This window comes from Cherax quadricarinatus, chromosome 15 (assembly GCF_038502225.1).
Source record: "Cherax quadricarinatus isolate ZL_2023a chromosome 15, ASM3850222v1, whole genome shotgun sequence".
Classification (NCBI taxonomy): domain Eukaryota; kingdom Metazoa; phylum Arthropoda; class Malacostraca; order Decapoda; family Parastacidae; genus Cherax; species Cherax quadricarinatus.
Genome location: NC_091306.1, coordinates 23,658,268 through 23,678,677, shown reverse-complemented (window position 1 = coordinate 23,678,677; position 20,410 = coordinate 23,658,268). Strand labels below are relative to the sequence as shown.

At 40.1% G+C, this 20,410-nt stretch overlaps 1 protein-coding gene across 2 annotated transcripts in view; it reads right to left on the bottom strand.

Moving 5' to 3' along the window:
* The window catches only part of LOC128692007 (NF-X1-type zinc finger protein NFXL1), a 204,499-nt gene that overhangs the window by 100,532 nt on the left and 83,557 nt on the right, over positions 1-20,410 (bottom strand). For both annotated transcript variants that reach the window (XM_070085222.1, XM_070085223.1), the window contains 2 exons: positions 12,363-12,625; positions 9,545-9,775 (listed from right to left, as the gene is read on the bottom strand). In XM_070085222.1, the coding sequence (XP_069941323.1) occupies positions 9,545-9,775; positions 12,363-12,625 (494 nt within the window). The remainder of the gene's footprint in view (positions 1-9,544; positions 9,776-12,362; positions 12,626-20,410) is intronic.

The window sequence follows — 20,410 nt, the reverse complement described above, 5'->3', positions numbered from 1 at the left end:
ATAGCAGATGAACAAGGAGGCTTTAGGAAAGGTAGGGGGTGTGTGGACCAGGTGTTTACAGTGAAACATATAAGTGAACAGTATTTAGATAAGGCTAAAGAGGTCTTTGTGGCATTTATGGATTTGGAAAAGGCGTATGACAGGGTGGATAGGGGGGCAATGTGGCAGATGTTGCAAGTGTATGGTGTAGGAGGTAGGTTACTGAAAGCAGTGAAGAGTTTTTACGAGGATAGTGAGGCTCAAGTTAGAGTATGTAGGAAAGAGGGAAATTTTTTCCCAGTAAAAGTAGGCCTTAGACAAGGATGTGTGATGTCACCGTGGTTGTTTAATATATTTATAGATGGGGTTGTAAGAGAAGTAAATGCGAGGGTCTTGTCAAGAGGCGTGGAGTTAAAAGATAAAGAATCACACACAAAGTGGGAGTTGTCACAGCTGCTCTTTGCTGATGACACTGTGCTCTTGGGAGATTCTGAAGAGAAGTTGCAGAGATTGGTGGATGAATTTGGTAGGGTGTGCAAAAGAAGAAAATTAAAGGTGAATACAGGAAAGAGTAAGGTTATGAGGATAACAAAAAGATTAGGTGATGAAAGATTGAATATCAGATTGGAGGGAGAGAGTATGGAGGAGGTGAACGTATTCAGATATTTGGGAGTGGACGTGTCAGCGGATGGGTCTATGAAAGATGAGGTGAATCATAGAATTGATGAGGGAAAAAGAGTGAGTGGTGCACTTAGGAGTCTGTGGAGACAAAGAACTTTGTCCTTGGAGGCAAAGAGGGGAATGTATGAGAGTATAGTTTTACCAACGCTCTTATATGGGTGTGAAGCGTGGGTGATGAATGTTGCAGCGAGGAGAAGGCTGGAGGCAGTGGAGATGTCATGTCTGAGGGCAATGTGTGGTGTGAATATAATGCAGAGAATTCGTAGTTTGGAAGTTAGGAGGAGGTGCGGGATTACCAAAACTGTTGTCCAGAGGGCTGAGGAAGGGTTGTTGAGGTGGTTCGGACATGTAGAGAGAATGGAGCGAAACAGAATGACTTCAAGAGTGTATCAGTCTGTAGTGGAAGGAAGGCGGGGTAGGGGTCGGCCTAGGAAGGGTTGGAGGGAGGGGGTAAAGGAGGTTTTGTGTGCGAGGGGCTTGGACTTCCAGCAGGCATGCGTGAGCGTGTTTGATAGGAGTGAATGGAGACAAATGGTTTTTAATACTTGACGTGCTGTTGGAGTGTGAGCAAAGTAACATTTATGAAGGGATTCAGGGAAACCGGCAGGCCGGACTTGAGTCCTGGAGATGGGAAGTACAGTGCCTGCACTCTGAAGGAGGGGTGTTAATGTTGCAGTTTAAAAACTGTAGTGTAAAGCACCCTTCTGGCAAGACAGTGATGGAGTGAATGATGGTGAAAGTTTTTCTTTTTCGGGCCACCCTGCCTTGGTGGGAATCGGCCGGTGTGATAATAAATAAATAATAAAAAAATAAAAATATATATATATATATATATATATATATATCCTAGGTAGTAGGTTGGTAGACAGCAACCGCCCAGGGAAGTACTACCGTCCTGCCAAGTGAGTGTAAAATGAAAGCCTGTAATTGTTTTACATGATGGAAGGATTGCTGGTCTCCTTTTTTCTGTCTCATGAACATGCAAGATTTCAGGTACATCTTGCTACTTATACTTACACTTAGGTCACACTACACATACATGTACAAGCATATATATACACACCCCTCTGGGTTTTCTGCTATTTTCTTTCTAGTTCTTGTTTATTTCCTCTTATCTCCATGGGGAAGTGGAACAGAATTCTTCCTCCGTAAGCCATGCGTGTTGTAAGAGGCGACTAAAATGCCGGATACAAGGGGCTAGTAACCCCTTCTCCTGTACAAATTACTACATTTGAAAAGAGAAACTTTTGTTTTTCTTTTTGGGCCACCCTGCCTCGGTTGGATACGGCTGGTTTGTTAAAAAAAAGAAATAAATATATATATATGTATATATATATATATATATATATATATATATATATATATATATATATATATATATATATATAAATATATATATATATATATATACATATATATATATATATATATATATATATATATACACACACACACAGTGGACCCCCGCATAACGATCACCTCCGAATGCGACCAATTATGTAAGTGTATTTATGTAAGTGCGTTTGTACGTGTATGTTTGGGGGTCTGAAATGGACTAATCTACTTCACAATATTCCTTATGGGAACAAATTCGGTCAGTACTGGCACCTGAACATACTTCTGGAGTGAAAAAATATCGTTAACCGGGGGTCCACTGTATATATATATATATATATATATATATAATATATATATATATATATATATATATATATATATATATATATATTATATATATATTATATATATATATATATATATATATATATATTAGGTAGTAGGTTGGTAGACAGCAACCACCCAGGGAGGTACTACCGTCCTGCCAAGTGAGGGTAAAACGAAAGCCTGTAATTGTTTTACATGATGGTAGGATTGCTGGTGTCTTTTGTCTGTCTCATAAATATGCAAGATTACAGGTACGTCTTGCTACTTCTACTTACACTTAGGTCACACTACACATACATGTACACGTTTATTTATACACACTCATCTTATTTATACACACTCATCTGAGTTTTCTTTGATTTTATCTTAATAGCTCTTGGTCTTATTACTTTTCCTTTTATATCCATAGGGAAGTGGAATAAGAATCTTTCCTCCGTAAGCCATGCGTGTTGTAAAAGTCAACTAAAATGCCGGGAACAATGGGCTAGTAACCCCTTTTCCTGTAAAGATTACTAAAAAGAATAAGAAGAAGAAAATTGTCAAAGTGGGAAGTCTGAATGTGCGTGGATGTTGTGCAAATGATAAGAAAGAGATGATTGTGGATGTTATGAATGAGAAGAAACTGGATGTCCTGGCTTTAAGTGAAACAAAGCTGAAGGGGGTGGGAGAGTTTCAATGGAGAGGAATAAATGGGATTAGGTCAGGGGTTTCAAATAGAGTTAGAGCTAAAGAAGGAGTAGCAATAATGTTGAAGGATAAGCTATGGCAGGAAAAGAGGGACTACAAATGTATAAATTCAAGGATTATGTGGAGTAAAATAAGGATTGGATGTGAAAAGTGGGTTATAGTAAGCGTGTATGCACCTGGAGAAGAGAGAAGTGTAGAGGAGAGAGAGAGATTCTGGGAAATGTTGAGTGAATGCGTGGGGAGTTTTGAATCAAGTGTGAGAGTAATGGTGGTTGGGGATTTCAATGCTAAAGTGGGTAAAAATGTTATGGAGGGAGTAGTAGGTAAATTTGGAGTGCCAGGGGTAAATGTAAATGGGGAGCCTTTAATTGAGCTATGTGTAGAAAGAAATTTGGTAATAAGTAATACATATTTTATGAAAAAGAGGATAAATAAATATACAAGGTATGATGTAGCACGTAATGAAAGTAGTTTGTTAGATTATGTATTGGTGGATAAAAGGTTGATGGGTAGGCTCCAGGATGTACATGTTTATAGAGGGGCAACTGATATATCGGATCATTATTTAGTTGTAGCTACAGTTAGAGTAAGAGGTAGATGGGAAAAGAGGAAGGTGGCAACAACAAGTAAGAGGGAGGTGAAAGTGTATAAACTAAGGGAGGAGGAAGTTCGGGCGAGATATAAGCGACTATTGGCAGAAAGGTGGGCTAGTGCAAAGATGAGTAGTGGGGGTGTTGAAGAGGGTTGGAATAGTTTTAAAAATGCAGTATTAGAATGTGGGGCAGAAGTTTGTGGTTATAGGAGGGTGGGGGCAGGAGGAAAGAGGAGTGATTGGTGGAACGATGAAGTAAAGGGTGTGATAAAAGAGAAAAAGGTAGCTTACGAGAGGTTTTTACAAAGCAGAAGTGTTATAAGAAGAGCAGAGTATATGGAGAGTAAAAGAAAGGTGAAGAGAGTGGTGAGAGATTGCAAAAGGAGAGCAGATGAAAGAGTGGGAGAGGCACTGTCAAGAAATTTTAATGAAAATAAGAAAAAATTTTGGAGTGAGTTAAACAAGTTAAGAAAGCCTAGGGAAAGTATGGATTTTTCAGTTAAAAACAGAGTAGGGGAGTTAGTAGATGGGGAGAGGGAGGTATTAGGTAGATGGCGAGAATATTTTGAGGAACTTTTAAATGTTAAGGAAGAAAGGGAGGCGGTAATTTCATGCACTGGCCAGGGAGGTATACCATCTTTTAGGAGTGAAGAAGAGCACAATGTAAGTGTGGTGGAGATACATGAGGCATTACGTAGAATGAAAGGGGGTAAAGCAGCTGGAACTGATGGGATCATGACAGAAATGTTAAAAGCAGGGGGGGATATAGTGTTGGAGTGGTTGGTACTTTTGTTTAATAAATGTATGAAAGAGGGGAAGGTACCTAGGGATTGGCGGAGAGCATGTATAGTCCCTTTATATAAAGGGAAAGGGGACAAAAGAGATTGCAAAAATTATAGAGGAATAAGTTTACTGAGTATACCAGGAAAAGTATACGGTAGGGTTATAATTGAAAGAATTAGAGGTAAGACAGAATGTAGAATTGCGGACGAGCAAGGAGGCTTCAGAGTGGGTAGGGGATGTGTAGATCAAGTATTTACATTGAAGCATATATGTGAACAGTATTTAGATAAAGGTAGGGAAGTTTTTATTGCATTTATGGATTTAGAAAAGGCATATGATAGAGTGGATAGAGGAGCAATGTGGCAGATGTTGCAAGTATATGGAATAGGTGGTAAGTTACTAAATGCTGTAAAGAGCTTTTATGAGGATAGTGAGGCTCAGGTTAGGGTGTGTAGAAGAGAGGGAGAATACTTCCCGGTAAAAGTAGGTCTTAGACAGGGATGTGTAATGTCACCATGGTTGTTTAATATATTTATAGATGGGGTTGTAAAAGAAGTAAATGCTAGGGTGTTCGGGAGAGGGGTGGGATTAAATTATGGGGAATCAAATTCAAAATGGGAATTGACACAGTTACTTTTTGCTGATGATACTGTGCTTATGGGAGATTCTAAAGAAAAATTGCAAAGGTTAGTGGATGAGTTTGAGAATGTGTGTAAAGGTAGAAAGTTGAAAGTGAACATAGAAAAGAGTAAGGTGATGAGGGTATCAAATGATTTAGATAAAGAAAAACTGGATATCAAATTGGGGAGGAGGAGTATGGAAGAAGTGAATGTTTTCAGATACTTGGGAGTTGACGTGTCGGCGGATGGATTTATGAAGGATGAGGTTAATCATAGAATTGATGAGGGAAAAAAGGTGAGTGGTGCGTTGAGGTATATGTGGAGTCAAAAAACGTTATCTATGGAGACAAAGAAGGGAATGTATGTAAGTATAGTAGTACCAACACTCTTATATGGATGTGAAGCTTGGGTGGTAAATGCAGCAGCGAGGAGACGGTTGGAGGCAGTGGAGATGTCCTGTCTAAGGGCAATGTGTGGTGTAAATATTATGCAGAAAATTCGGAGTGTGGAAATTAGGAGAAGGTGTGGAGTTAATAAAAGCATTAGTCAGAGGGCAGAAGAGGGGTTGTTGAGGTGGTTTGGTCATTTAGAGAGAATGGATCAAAGTAGAATGACATGGAAAGCATATAAATCTATAGGGGAAGGAAAGAGGGGTAGGGGTCGTCCTCGAAAGGGTTGGAAAGAGGGGGTAAAGGAGGTTTTGTGGGCGAGGGGCTTGGACTTCCAGCAAGCGTGCATGAGCGTGTTAGATAGGAGTGAATGGAGACGAATGATACTTGGGACCTGACGATCTGTTGGAGTGTGAGCAGGGTAATATTTAGTGAAGGGATTCAGGGAAACCGGTTATTTTCATATAGTCGGACTTGAGTCCTGGAAATGGGAAGTACAATGCCTGCACTTTAAAGGAGTGGTTTGGGATATTGGCAGTTTGGAGGGATATGTTGTGTATCTTTATACGTATATGCTTCTAAGCTGTTGTATTCTGAGCACCTCTGCAAAAGCAGTGATAATGTGTGAGTGTGGTGAAAGTGTTGAATGATGATGAAAGTATTTTCTTTTTGGGGATTTTCTTTCTTTTTTGGGTCACCCTGCCTCGGTGGGAGACGACCGACTTGTTGAAAAAAAAAAAAAAAAAAAATATATATATATAATGTAAGTACGCATATCCATGTATCTATCTGTGTTGTTTGTTTGTACAGTGGACCCCCGCATAGCGACTTTAATCCGTGCAAGAGGGCTGATTGTTATGCGAAATGTTCGGTATGCGAATGAATTTTCCCCATAAGAAATAATGGAAATCAAATTAATCCGTGCAAGACACCCAAAAGTATGAAAAAAAAATTTTTACCACATGAAATATACATTTTCCTACACACAAAGAGAAGGATACATGCACAATAGTAGAGTAGTACATGCACAATATATATTGTGCATGTACTACTCTACTAAATGAAGAATAAATGACACTTACCTTTATTGAAGATGCAGCAATGACTGATGAGACAGTGTCCTGGGAGTGCCTTTTCCTCCTGAGTACTGTAGGTCCTGTTTGGCATTTTCTTCCAGAACAGGCCTTATCACACTGTGTATGCCACTACGATTCTTAAATCTCTCAAACCAACCTTTGCTGGCTCTAAATTCACCAATATGAGCACTAGTTCCAGGCATTTTTCCCTGTTCACCTGGGTGTTAGTCGACTGGTGTGGGTTGCATCCTGGGAGACAAGATTAAGGACCCCAATGGAAATAAGTTAGACAGTCTTCGATGACACTGACTTTTTTGGGTTATCCTGGGTGGCAAATCCTCTGGGGTTAATTGTTTCTTGGTATTCTCAATAAGCCACACCAACAACGGTGCTACAGCAGCAGCAGCAGCTGACGGTGGTACAGCAGCAACAGACGATGCTACAGCAGCAGCAAACGATGCTACAGCAGCAGCAGACGATGCTACAGCAGCAGCAGACGATGCTACAGCAGCAGCAGACGATGCTACAGCAGCAGCAGACGATGCTACAGCAGCAGCAGACGATGCTACAGCAGCAGCAGCAGCTGACGGTGGTACAACAGCAGCAGCAGCTGACAGTGCAGCAGCAGCTGACAGTGCAGCAGCAGCTGACAGTGGTACAGCAGCAGCTGTACCACCAATAGTAGCGATGGTTGACTGGGGTTTATTATACAACCTGGCCAGCTCGGAGACATGCACTCCACTTTCATACTTATCAATGATCTTTTTCTTCATCTCTATAGTAATTCTCACCCTTATTGCTGTAGGGTTGGCACTAGAAGCTTTCTTGGGGCCCATGGTCACTTATTTTCCAGAAAAAATCACCAAAAACACTGTAATAATACGAAATGTTCCGATTGTATGCTTGGATGTTACCGCGGAGGCTGGCTGGTAAACAATGCCACCGGCGGAACATGTGAGCGTGGCTCAGGCCGAACATTGGACGCGTCTCGGACGAAGGGCGGTGAGCGGGTTTTTGGGCGGTATGCGAGGCAAAATTTTTGCGAAAAAAGCGAGCGGTATGTGGATTGTACGGTATGCGATGCGTGCAGTATGTGGGGGTCCACTGTATATAAAACTATAGTTATTCTTTAAAAAATGTATTTTTTGTGAATATTTTTGTGGGTCTTGATCTGATTAACTGGATTTACATTATTTCTTATGGGAAATATTGTTTTAACTTTAGCACATTTCAATTCAGTACTAGCTTCTGGAACAGATTAAGTACGAAACTCGAGGTTCCACCGTATTCACTAACAAGATTTACTTTTATGTTTATTTTTTAAATACTACATATAGCCTCTCCTCACTTAATGATGGAGTTCTGTTCCTGAGACCACGTCATTAAACAAATTCATTGTTAAGTGAGGAGCATACTATAATGGTAATGAGTTTGTATCAACCATCTTTGATATTGGTTTAATGTCACCTTTGCACTATTTACAGCATTTCTGGTATACAGTGGTGTCTCGAGTTATGAACTTAATTCTTTCCAGAAGGCTGTTTGAGTGCCAATATCTAACGAATTTGTTCCCACGAGGAATAATGTAAATTAGATTAATCCGTTTCAGACCCCCAAGAATACACTTACAAAAGCAGTTACAAAAATACACTTACGTAATTGTTCGAGTTGGGAGCTGTTCAAAACTCAAGGTACCACTGTATTTTTAAATGTTTATTCAGTAGTGTACTGTATACTGAAATAAATAGAATAGAGGAAATCAGCTCTAATATACATTATTTAGGTATGAATACTGGTCAGAGAGCTCGTCGTAAGTCCAAGGCGTTGTAAATGAGTACGTCGCTAAGCGAGGAGAGGCTGTACTGAAAATAACACTAATGTTTAAAATCACTACACACACTAGAATATGATAAATAAAAATATGATATACAGTATATCGTTATATTACATGGTAGTTACATTCCTAAAAATGCTGTGTTACGTAAATCCATGTTAATTAAACTGAAGAACTTAAGGGAAAAATAGGATTATGTTCCTGGGAGCCCCAAAAAAGCCAAACAACTTTTTTTTAGACCTCCAGATCTTACAAAAATAAAAGTGAATACGTAATTGTAGTTCACTGTCGTGATGTATAATGTTTTTACTGCTTAAGATCACAAATGCAACAGAAATAATAGCATTTCTTACCTTAAATTGTGGGTGCTGGTGTTTGTGGATGATTGCGAAGAGAGTGGAGAGTTATGCTATGGCCCTACTGGGCTAGTACTGAAGTCAATGGTTGTACTGGAGCGTGCATAAATTACGTAATGGATTCTGTTCTATTTTACCCCGCAGTACATTTTACAACTGAGGGTAAAGCATCAGGGTCCTCCTCAGTGAAAAAGTCTAAGCCAGTCAGTTAGTAAATCAATCAAGTCAGTCAGTCAGTAAATCAGTCAAGTCAGTAAATTAGTCAGTTATTCATCACACAAACTCACACATTTACCTCTTTCTTTTTAATTGCACAGGGAAGCTTCATTACCGTCACAGGCTATCTCTTGTCTAATATCTCTATTTTCTTCATTAACTCTAAGACTTAAATGCTTATGCCTTTTCTTGCCACTTTCAGCAACACTGGTATGCCTACTGGGTACCATGATTGGTATGGCAGATACAAGATATGGTAATTAAAAGATCACAACACAATTCACAAACACAGCTAGCTCCTAAGACAGAATGGAACTGAACACGAATTCACGAAGGCTGGGATGGTGGTGGTGGGAGCATTGGGGGTGGCAGGGGATGGTGGGAGGTCTCCCCTGCTGACCCACAACAAGGCGGCAGCTTGAGCTGGAGAAATTTTTTCCACACCAGCAAACAGAACCGTGTAAGTTTAATTTTACAGTGTTGTATACAAGTGTGCCGCAGTTTTTCAAAAGTGCAATCAACAGAACATGGCAAATAAATTTGTGTAATATAATGGTCTACTGTACAGTACAGTAGGTAATTTTGTTTTAAAAATTCTCCATAGAGTGGTGGTCATTTAATATCTAAATTAACCAAGAGGTATTAAAAATTAAGGTCAACTCTTACAGTAGGGCATGCTCCTTTATGGCAGCGTTCAGCACAAAAGTGCACTCCACAAGCCAGCTCTTTTCCACAGGTATCACCACAAGCTGGGATGTCTTGTGTGCAGGGAAGAGTATGAAACGTTTTTCCACAAGGACATGTGCGAACGCCACTTTCCGGACATTTACCACATTCTCCACTGTGACACACTTTCTTGCATGAATGGTGCCCACATCTGTATCGTTTATTACACACCTATAATTATAAAAAAGATTAAATATACTGGGTTTGTATGTAATGCTACAAATATATTTATAATGATACAGCATAGTATATATGATGTTATAAATATATAATGGTTGTTGAAATGCAATGAACATCATCAATGTTGCAAGAAAACTCACTTGTTTACAATAAAACATGTGAGAGAGACTGGTTGTACATTTCAACCTACAGCTGAGGTCCTCTTCAGCAGATAAAAGAAGAGAGTATAAAACATGCTTATACAAGGTGATTGGGTCAAAGACTCAGGTGTTGGCTGTATCTCCCAATACTGTAGCCTATTATCTCCCTGGTATTTGTAAATACTGTACCTATCTGTGTTTGCAGAGAGGAGGGGTGGGCAAGCTCTACTCTAATTCTTGGTCCATACTCTAACTTTTAACTGATTTGTGTTAACCCTTTCACGGTCGAGACCCCTGATCTCAAACATGCTCTCAGGCTCAAAGAATTAAAAAAAAAAAAATTATCTTATGAAGCACAAGAGAATCTTTTTCCGAAGGTAATAAAACCAAAAGTACGAAATTTAACAGAAAACTTATGGAGTTACGCTCTCGCAAAGTTAGTGGTACAGCTAGCCCTCCACTTTCACAAGTTCCACTTTCGCGAGCATCGAACATTTGCGAATGCCCAGCCACCCAATCATATTTACCAAACAAATGCACATTGTATATACATAACATGTATATACAATATTTTACGGTGTTTTCATGCGTTTTATGATTGTTCGTAGTTCAATAGGTTAAGGAAGCAGTATTGTCAGGCTAAGTAAATGCTATCATTATATTTCCCTACAATATATTTGCGCATCAAAACATTTGCAAACGCTACAGTATTACATATCCCTACATCATATTTGCGCACAAAACATTCGCAAATTTTCAAGATTCACGGGGTTCTTGATCACATAACCCTCGCGAATGTGGAGGGCCTCCTGTAGTGGCAATACTTGCATTTTGGCAATTTTGCCCACTATGCTCCCTATTTATAGCTAATTCCATTGTTCCAGTCAACCAAACTCATAGCTATTTTACTAGTATTCCTTCTATTCTATCGAGTGAGAACAAGAAGCTGCCCATTTACCTATTTAACTACCTAATAAAGTGATCAGAAATCAGTAATTTGGCCAATTTCACACAAAATTCAAAAACTTACGCTTGCTTTCCATTTTGAAATTTTACTCACACAAAAAATAGATTTACAGTTATGCAGACTACTATATTACTGCAATAATTAAATAAATAATGTCAGTGCATTCCTAAATGCATATCAGACTGGCCAGTTGGATGTATGTTTGACAAGTGATATCAAACCATACCCCCGGCCGGGATTGAACCCGCGGTCATAGAGTCTTGAAACTCCAGCCCGTCGCGTTAGCCACTAGACCAGCTAGCCACAATAAGATTCATCCAACTAGGTATATTTCTACACCATAGGAAGGTTAGCACAGGCACCGGCAGTGAAGGGACTTGAGCTAGAGTTCGTCACAGCCACGCTAGCTGGAGATTCGTCTGTAAAAACTTGCATTTGTGGTCACAGTGGTGCCTGTGCTAACCTTCCTATGGTGTAGAAATATACCTAGTTGGATGAATCTTATTGTGGCTAGCTGGTCTAGTGGCTAACGCGACGGGCTGGAGTTTCGAGACTCTATGACCACGGGTTCAATCCCGGCCGGGGGTATGGTTTGTTTGCAATCGTGTCATTACGATTTCTTGAGTCATGTTGACGGCAGTGAAGGGACTTCAGCAAGAGTTCGTCACGGCCACGCTAGCTGGAGATTCGTCTGTAAAAACTTGCATTTGTGGTCACAGTGGTGCCTGTGCTAACCTTCCTATGGTGTAGAAATATACCTAGTTGGATGAATCTTATTGTGGCTAGCTGGTCTAGTGGCTAACGCGACGGGCTGGAGTTTTGAGACTCTATGACCGCAGGTTCAATCCCGGCCGGGGGTATGGTTTGTTTGCAATCGTGTCATTACGATTTCTTGAGACAAGTGATATCATTTGTGTACTCTGGAATATCGGCAAAAATTTAACATTTCTGCTACTTTGAGTTCAGTTTCAAGCTACTTTCAGTCAAGAAACCATTCAAAATCATCTCCATTTCTATAATATATCTTCCATTCTATCAAATGAGACCAAGAAACAGAAAATACAACCATAAAAACCATAAAGTTGCAGTTTTAAACCAAAAACACAGTTTGCAATTTTTTTTCTCATTATGCACTGCGTGCTGCAGGATTTCTTTAATATGGTGCACACTTATCGCATAGATCCATTCTTTCATATCTAGGCCTAAATTTACCGCTCACAGCTTATCTGAGCTGAGTTCATGGCATAGTACAACAGGACAGACCCTGGCTTCAAAGCCAAAGTACAACGGGTCCAACACTGAAAGGATTAAGAAGAGCTACTGAAGTGTATATATATTCAAACTCCTGTAGTGAGCTGGTTACTGCTTTGTCACTGTTTAGCTCATTCCATTTCTTTACGACTCTTACACTGAGCTTGAATATTATGAATTTATACAGGTTTAAAGAAAACTGTATAGAACAGAAACACACCTTATCACAATGCCAGACTGGGTTGGCACATTCTCTAAGCTGAGTGGTGTTCCTACAACAACATGCCTGAAGAGACTGTCTAGGACATGGTTTACATTCTCCAGGATGGCAAGCATCTTGGCAGGTGTGCTGGTCACAAGTGAGAGTTCTTCCACACACCTGACCACATGACCAGGTTTTGGAAGAGCAACGTCGAGTCTGTGGAGGCTGTTGTCCACAGTGGCATGTGTTAGTGACAGTCTTGGGACATGGTGGGCATGGGCCTGAGAAATACCAATGTGTTAGTGACAGCCTTGAGACATGGTGAGCATGAGTCTAAATAATACAACTCGAAATGTTTTTGAAAAACTTCAGAAATTACTGTCATATGCATATTTGTAATGCCATGGTATATAAAGACAGTGAGGAAACATACATCAATATATTTATCATTGTAAAATAATTAAATTTAGGTGTATAAAAATAATTTTGATAATTTTCAAATATTATCAATAAAAAAACAAACAAATGCAATTACAATAGTCACTTTAGATGGTCCGAATTAAACAATTCTTACCGGACTTAACAAAGTCCTTAAAACACTGCACAAGTTGGTGCAAAGAGTGATTTTGACCATGTAATGGATTAAGGATTCAAGCTCTCTATGAAAATAAAAAGAATGTTCAAACGTGGTGAAACACTGAAAATAAACAATGTTATGGTGAAAGAAAAGCAAATGAAGACTTGCCAGGATAATTACTAAGGTTTTGGGTAAATCTGCCAGAACAACTCTCCATAACAGAAGACACAAAATTAATGATTCTGAATTTATTTTTAACCCTTAAACTACCCAAACTTAGATCTACGTTCACTCGTGTAGCGCTCCAAATATTAAAAAAAAAAAAAATACTGAACACATTTTTCTACACGTTATAGGATAAAAAAAAGTGTTGCCGATACACCTTTTCTTCTCGTTTTTATTTTAATTTATATATTGTTTATGTTCTGATAATTACAATTTATAATAGTTCTTGTGATTTCACAGCCAATCTTTGTTTTGACATTAATATTAGGTACTGAAATAGTACTCAAGTTCACAATCACACTGACAGGTGAACATTTTCACCTGCCTGGGTCATTTACTATTGTCTAGAAATATATACACTGTTTATAGGTTCCAGCAATGTTTCAGACATGCTGGAGTATATCTTGAAGCATGGTGTTATGACAAGTGTTAGTAAACTGCTAACAGGCAGTGACACTTGATGAATGTGGTCAGTCGTCACGTGAGGTTACAGACCCTGAGCTGCCTTGGGGATTAGTGTGGACGGTTACAAAGCCATGGCTTGCTTTTGCATGGTTTTAAGATCCGAGGTTGGGGTGTTGAAGGAGGAAGTCCTGCTTCTCCAGGAGGAGATTAGGAGGCTGAAGGTCCACCTCAATGGGTCTGGGAGTGAGTGTGAGGTGGCTGGAGTGGTTGAGGGGAATGAGGCTTCTAGCAGTGAGGTGCAGTCTGTCACTCGCTGCGAGGAGGCTGTAGGTGGGATGGTAGTAACGGCTACCAGCAGTGAGGTGCAGTCCAGCACCTGCTACAAGTGGCGAGTGGTTCCCAGTAATGGGAGGAGCATCAAAATAAGGAAAGTTAAGAGTGAAGATTTGAAGGTAGGAAATCACTTCTCTGTACTTCAGGATGAATGTACTTCAGTGGCCAGTGAAGGGTACTACTGCCCCTGCTAATAGAGGCAAGCGCATTCTTGTGGTTGGTGACTCTCAGGTAAGATATATGGACCGTGCTTTCTGTAACAGGAATAAGAAGATGAGAGAAAGAGTGTGCTTCCCTGGAGCTGGTGTAAATGGTATAAAAACCTGTCGGTATTTTATACCATTTTAATGTTCAGGCTAGATAATATTATGTCAGGTAATGGGAACAAGCCCATTATCTGTCTTAATGCTGGTGGAAATGATATTGGGAAGGGTAGGAGAGAAGAGCTGCTAGATAAGTACAGGTCAGCTATAAACTTAATTAAGTCTAAGGGAGGGGTCCCAATCATATGTAGCATCTTGCCTAGAAAGGGAGTGGGTAATGAATGGTTGTCTAGGGCAATTGGTGTAAATTCCTGGCTAGACAGATGCTGCAAGGATCTTGCAATCCCATTCATTGACAACTGGGACAACTTTTATGGCAAACATGATATGTATATATGACATCTCTCTGGGGCAGGGGTGGTAGCACTTGCAAACTCAATTGAGGGGGCCATTGCTGAAATGCCTAGGATTTTAAACTGATAGAAGATAGAGGTATGGGTGTGTGTGGGAAACAGGAAGGTTGCAACACTAGGGTTGAAAACAGTAAATGTATAAAAGACATTCATCATGAAGTTATAAAGACAATAGATCAGGTCAGCAAATAAAAGGGGACAGCAGAGGGCAGCAAGGGACTAGCTCCCTTAAGGTTTACTATACTAATAGCACGAGTGTAAGAAATAAGATAGATGAGCTAAGATTAATTGCAAGTGGAGGAAACATAGATATTATTGCTATAACAGAGACCTGGCTCAATCTGAAAGACAGAGAGATGCCTTCTAAATGTCACATACAAGGCTATAAATTATTCCATACTGACAGGGTCAACAGGAAGGGTGGTGGAGTAACGATGTACGTTAGAAACAATTTAAATTGTTGTGTTAGACAAGATATAAAATTAGAAGCGTCAGCCACTGAATCTGTTTGGTTACAGCTTCTCAATAGATGTGAAAAACTAATTTTGGGTGTGATTAACAGGGCTCCAAATCTTGATAGGGAGTGCAGTAAACTTCTATGGGACGAAAATCGTAAGGCATCTGCATACGAAAATGTTGTGCTAATGGGAGATTTCAACTATAGACAGATTGACTGGAGCAATTTGACAGGAAATTTAGAGTCAGGTGACTTTCTTGATATGATTCAGGATTGTTTTTTAAAACAGTTTGTGACAGAACCAACTAGAGGAAATAACCTGCTTGACTTGGTTCTTGCCAGCAGGGAAACACTAATTAATAATCTTGAGGTTAATGATGAGCTTGGGTAAAATGATCACAAATCACTCAGTTTTAATATATCATGGAATTCCCCTAATAATGGTAATCAAGTCTCTGTCCCTGACTTCTGCTTGGCTGATTTCATAGGACTGAAAAATTACTTGGATGGACTGAACTGGAATGACCTGACTATGGGTCAGGTAGGTGGTGATGATTGCCAATATGACGTTTTTCAGGGCATAGTTCTAGCTTCTCAGACAATTTATGTTCCAAATAGGGAAATCAGATCAAACAAAAATTATCCTAAATGGATGAACAATAGATTAAAACATATAATTGGTCAAAAAAGAGGCATATATAGGCAAATCAAAAGAGGAGAGGGGCAATTAAGAAATCAATATATTCAGTTAAAGAGAGAAATAAAAAAGGGAATAAGAAAAGCAAAAAGAGATTATGAGGGTAAAGTTGCAAGAGAATCGAAGACTAACCCAAAAGGATTCTTTCAGGTATACAGAAGTAAGACCAGGGACAAGATAGGCCCACTCAAAAGTTACTCAGGTCAGCTCACGGACAATGATAAGGAAATGTGTAGAATTTTTAACACATACTTCCTCTCAGTTTTTACACAGGAAGATACTAGCAATATTCCAGAAATAATAAATTATGTAGAACAGGACAATAATAAACTATGCACAATTAGGGTCACAAGTGACATGGTTCTTAGGCAAATAGATAAATTAAAACCTAACAAATCCCCAGGGCCTGATGAACTGTACACAAGGGTTCTAAAGGAATGTAAAGAGGAGCTTAGCAAACCTTTGGCTAATCTTTTCAACATATCACTACAAAGTGGCATGGTGCCAGATAAGTGGAAAATGGCAAATGTGATACCTATTTTCAAAGCAGGTGACAGGTCCTTAGCTTCGAACTACAGACCAATAAGCCTAACCTCCATAGTGGGAAAATTTATGGAATCAATAATTGCCCAGGCAGTTTGTAGCCACCTTGAAAAGCATAATTTAATCAACGAATCTTAGCATGGTTTTACAAAGGGGCGTTCCTGCCTTATGAATTTATTAACTTTTTTCACTAAGGTATTTGAGGAGGTAGATCATGGTAATGAATATGATATTGTGTATATGGACTTCAGTAAGGCTTTTGACAGGGTCCCTCATCAGAGACTATTGAGGAAAATTAAAGCACATGGAATAGGAGGAGAAATTTTTTCCTGGATAGAGGCATGGTTGACAAATAGGCAGCAGAGAGTTTGCATAAATGAGGAGAAATCAGAGTGGGGAAGCGTCACGAGCGGGGTTCCACAGGGGTCAGTGTTGGGCCCCCTGTTGTTCACAATCTACATAAACAACATAGATAAGGGCATAAAGAGCGGCATAATCAAGTTTGCTGATGACACCAAAATAAGCCGTCAAATTCATTCTGACAAGGACATATAAGTGAAACATATAAGTGAACAGTATTTAGATAAGGCTAAAGAGGTCTTTGTGGCATTTATGGATTTGGAAAAGGCGTATGACAGGGTGGATAGGGGGGCAATGTGGCAGATGTTGCAAGTGTATGGGGTAGGAGGTAGGTTACTGAAAGCAGTGAAGAGTTTTTACGAGGATAGTGAGGCTCAAGTTAGAGTATGTAGGAAAGAGGGAAATTTTTTCCCAGTAAAAGTAGGCCTTAGACAAGGATGTGTGATGTCACCGTGGTTGTTTAATATATTTATAGATGGGGTTGTAAGAGAAGTAAATGCGAGGGTCTTGGCAAGAGGCGTGGAGTTAAAAGATAAAGAATCACACACAAAGTGGGAGTTGTCACAGCTGCTCTTTGCTGATGACACTGTGCTCTTGGGAGATTCTGAAGAGAAGCTGCAGAGATTGGTGGATGAATTTGGTAGGGTGTGCAAAAGAAGAAAATTAAAGGTGAATACAGGAAAGAGTAAGGTTATGAGGATAACAAAAAGATTAGGTGATGAAAGATTGAATATCAGATTGGAGGGAGAGAGTATGGAGGAGGTGAATGTATTCAGATATTTGGGAGTGGACGTGTCAGCGGATGGGTCTATGAAAGATGAGGTGAATCATAGAATTGATGAGGGAAAAAGAGTGAGTGGTGCACTTAGGAGTCTGTGGAGACAAAGAACTTTGTCCTTGGAGGCAAAGAGGGGAATGTATGAGAGTATAGTTTTACCAACGCTCTTATATGGGTGTGAAGCGTGGGTGATGAATGTTGCAGCGAGGAGAAGGCTGGAGGCAGTGGAGATGTCATGTCTGAGGGCAATGTGTGGTGTGAATATAATGCAGAGAATTCGTAGTTTGGAAGTTAGGAGGAGGTGCGGGATTACCAAAACTGTTGTCCAGAGGGCTGAGGAAGGGTTGTTGAGGTGGTTCGGACATGTAGAGAGAATGGAGCGAAACAGAATGACTTCAAGAGTGTATCAGTCTGTAGTGGAAGGACGGCGGGGTAGGGGTCGGCCTAGGAAGGGTTGGAGGGAGGGGGTAAAGGAGGTTTTGTGTGCGAGGGGCTTGGACTTCCAGCAGGCATGCGTGAGCGTGTTTGATAGGAGTGAATGGAGACAAATGGTTTTTAATACTTGACGTGCTGTTGGAGTGTGAGCAAAGTAACATTTATGAAGGGGTTCAGGGAAACCGGCAGGCCGGACTTGAGTCCTGGAGATGGGAAGTACAGTGCCTGCACTCTGAAGGAGGGGTGTTAATGTTGCAGTTTAAAAACTGTAGTGTAAAGCACCCTTCTGGCAAGACAGTGATGGAGTGAATGATGGTGAAAGTTTTTCTTTTTCGGGCCACCCTGCCTTGGTGGGAATCGGCCAGTGTGATAATAAATAATAAAAAAAGGACATTAGGTCACTCCAGGAAGATTTGAATAGACTGATGCAGTGGTCGGAGAAGTGGCAGATGCAGTTTAATACAGACAAATGGAAAGTTCTAAATGTGGGACAGTACAATAACCATGCCACATATAAACTAAATAATGTAGAATTAGGAATTCTGGTTAGCAGTAATCTGAAACCAAGACAACAGTGCATAAGTGTTCGTAATAAAGCTAACAGAATCCTTGGCTTCATATCAAGAAGCATAAATAATAAGAGTCCTCAGGTTGTTCTTCAACTTTATATATCCTTGGTTAGGCCTCATTTAGATTATGCTGCACAGTTTTGGTCACCGTATTACAGAATGGATATAAATGCTCTGGAAAACATACAAAGGAGGATGACAAAGTTGATCCCATGTATCAGAAACCTTCCCTATAAGGATAGACTGAGGGCCCTGAATCTGCACTCTCTAGAAAAGCATAGAATTTGGGGGAATATGATTGAGGTGTATAAATGGAAGACTGGAATAAATAAAGGGGATGTAAATAGCGTGCTGAAAATATCTAGCCTAGACAGGACTCTCAGCAATTTATTTATTTATTTATTTAATAATTTGAACATACATACAGAGGTACAAAAAAATACAGGTAAGAGCAGCATGCCAAAGCTACTTGTATGCATAGCATTACGGGCAGGCTTAAAATTAACTTAAGATTAACTAAGCAATGATGTAATCAGTGATAAAACATTATTGTAAACAGATAAAAATAAAGCACAAATGAGTATTACAAAGACAGGTCATATGGTTGCATGCATTGCTGTACATTCAGTAGAATTTAGGAAGGATATAGGAAAGCACTGGTTTGGTAACAGAGTTGTGGATGAGTGGAACAAACTCCCAAGGACAGTTATAGAGGCTAAAACGTTCTGTAGTTTTAAAATTAGGGTAGATAAATACATGAGTGGGTGTGGGTGGGTGTGAGTTGGACCTGATTAGCTTGTGCTACTAGGTCAGTTGCCGTGTTCCTTCCTTAAGTGAATGTGATGTGACCTGACTAAGTTGGGTGCATTGGCTTAAGCTGGTAGGAGACTTGGACCTGCCTCACATGGGCCAGTAGGCCTGCTGCAGTGTTCCTTCTTTCTTATGTTCTTATGTTCACTCAGGGAACCCTCGCTTTATTTGTTTTCACTGTTACACACAAACATGTCTGTCTGTCTGTATCTATCTGATTGTCTCTATCTGTCTGTCTGTCTCTGCTTATCTGTCTAGCTCTGCTTATCTGTCTCTATCTGTCTGTCTGTCTCTGCTTATCTGTCTAGCTCTGCTTATCTGTCTGTCTAGCTCTGCTTATCTGTCTGTCTAGCTTTGCTTATCTGTCTGTCTGTGTGTACCTGAAGTATATATGAAACTCCTTGAAGAATGCTGTTATGACAAGTGTCCATAAACTGTTGACAGCCCAGTGACACTTGATAAATGAGCACTGCTCCAGGGAACCCTCACTTTATTTGTTTTCACTGTTACACACAAACATGCCTGTCTGTCTGTCTGTCTAGCTCTGCTTATCTATCTTTGTGTCTGCCTTGTGTGTCTTTCTTTCTGTCTGCTGTCTCAAGGAGTGGCTGTAAAACTGTTGGTTTGTGAGCCGCTCCCTGATTCCTGAACAAGTAAAAATGCACACTGCGTCATGGTTATTTATGTCTTATATCTACAAGCACAGTATAGCACTCTGCCTGAAATTTTTGGGTTATCCTAGGTAATTTACACTATGTATAATAACTGTACTGATGTGTACATGTGAGAGGTAGAGAGATAGACAGAGATATAGACAGATATACAGTGATATAGACAGAGACAGCCAAAGCCAGCCAGCCAGCTAAATGCATAAAAACATGAGAAAGAAGGAACACTACAGCAGGCCTACTGGCCCATGAAAGGCAGGTCCATGTCACCCCCCAGCTTAGACCAATGACCCACCAAGTCAGGTCACATCCACTGAAGGAAGGAGCATGGCATCAGACCTAGTAGCACAAGCTAGTCAGGTCCAACTCACACCCACCCACACCCACTCATGTATTTATCTAACCTATTTTTACTTTCCTCTTAAAAGGGGAGTGTTAATGCGACATGACATCAGTGAATCCCTGGTGTTTGCCATGCTATTTGCTCTAGCTGGCACTCAATTGAACTGGTGCTCCCACAAGGTACTAAGTGG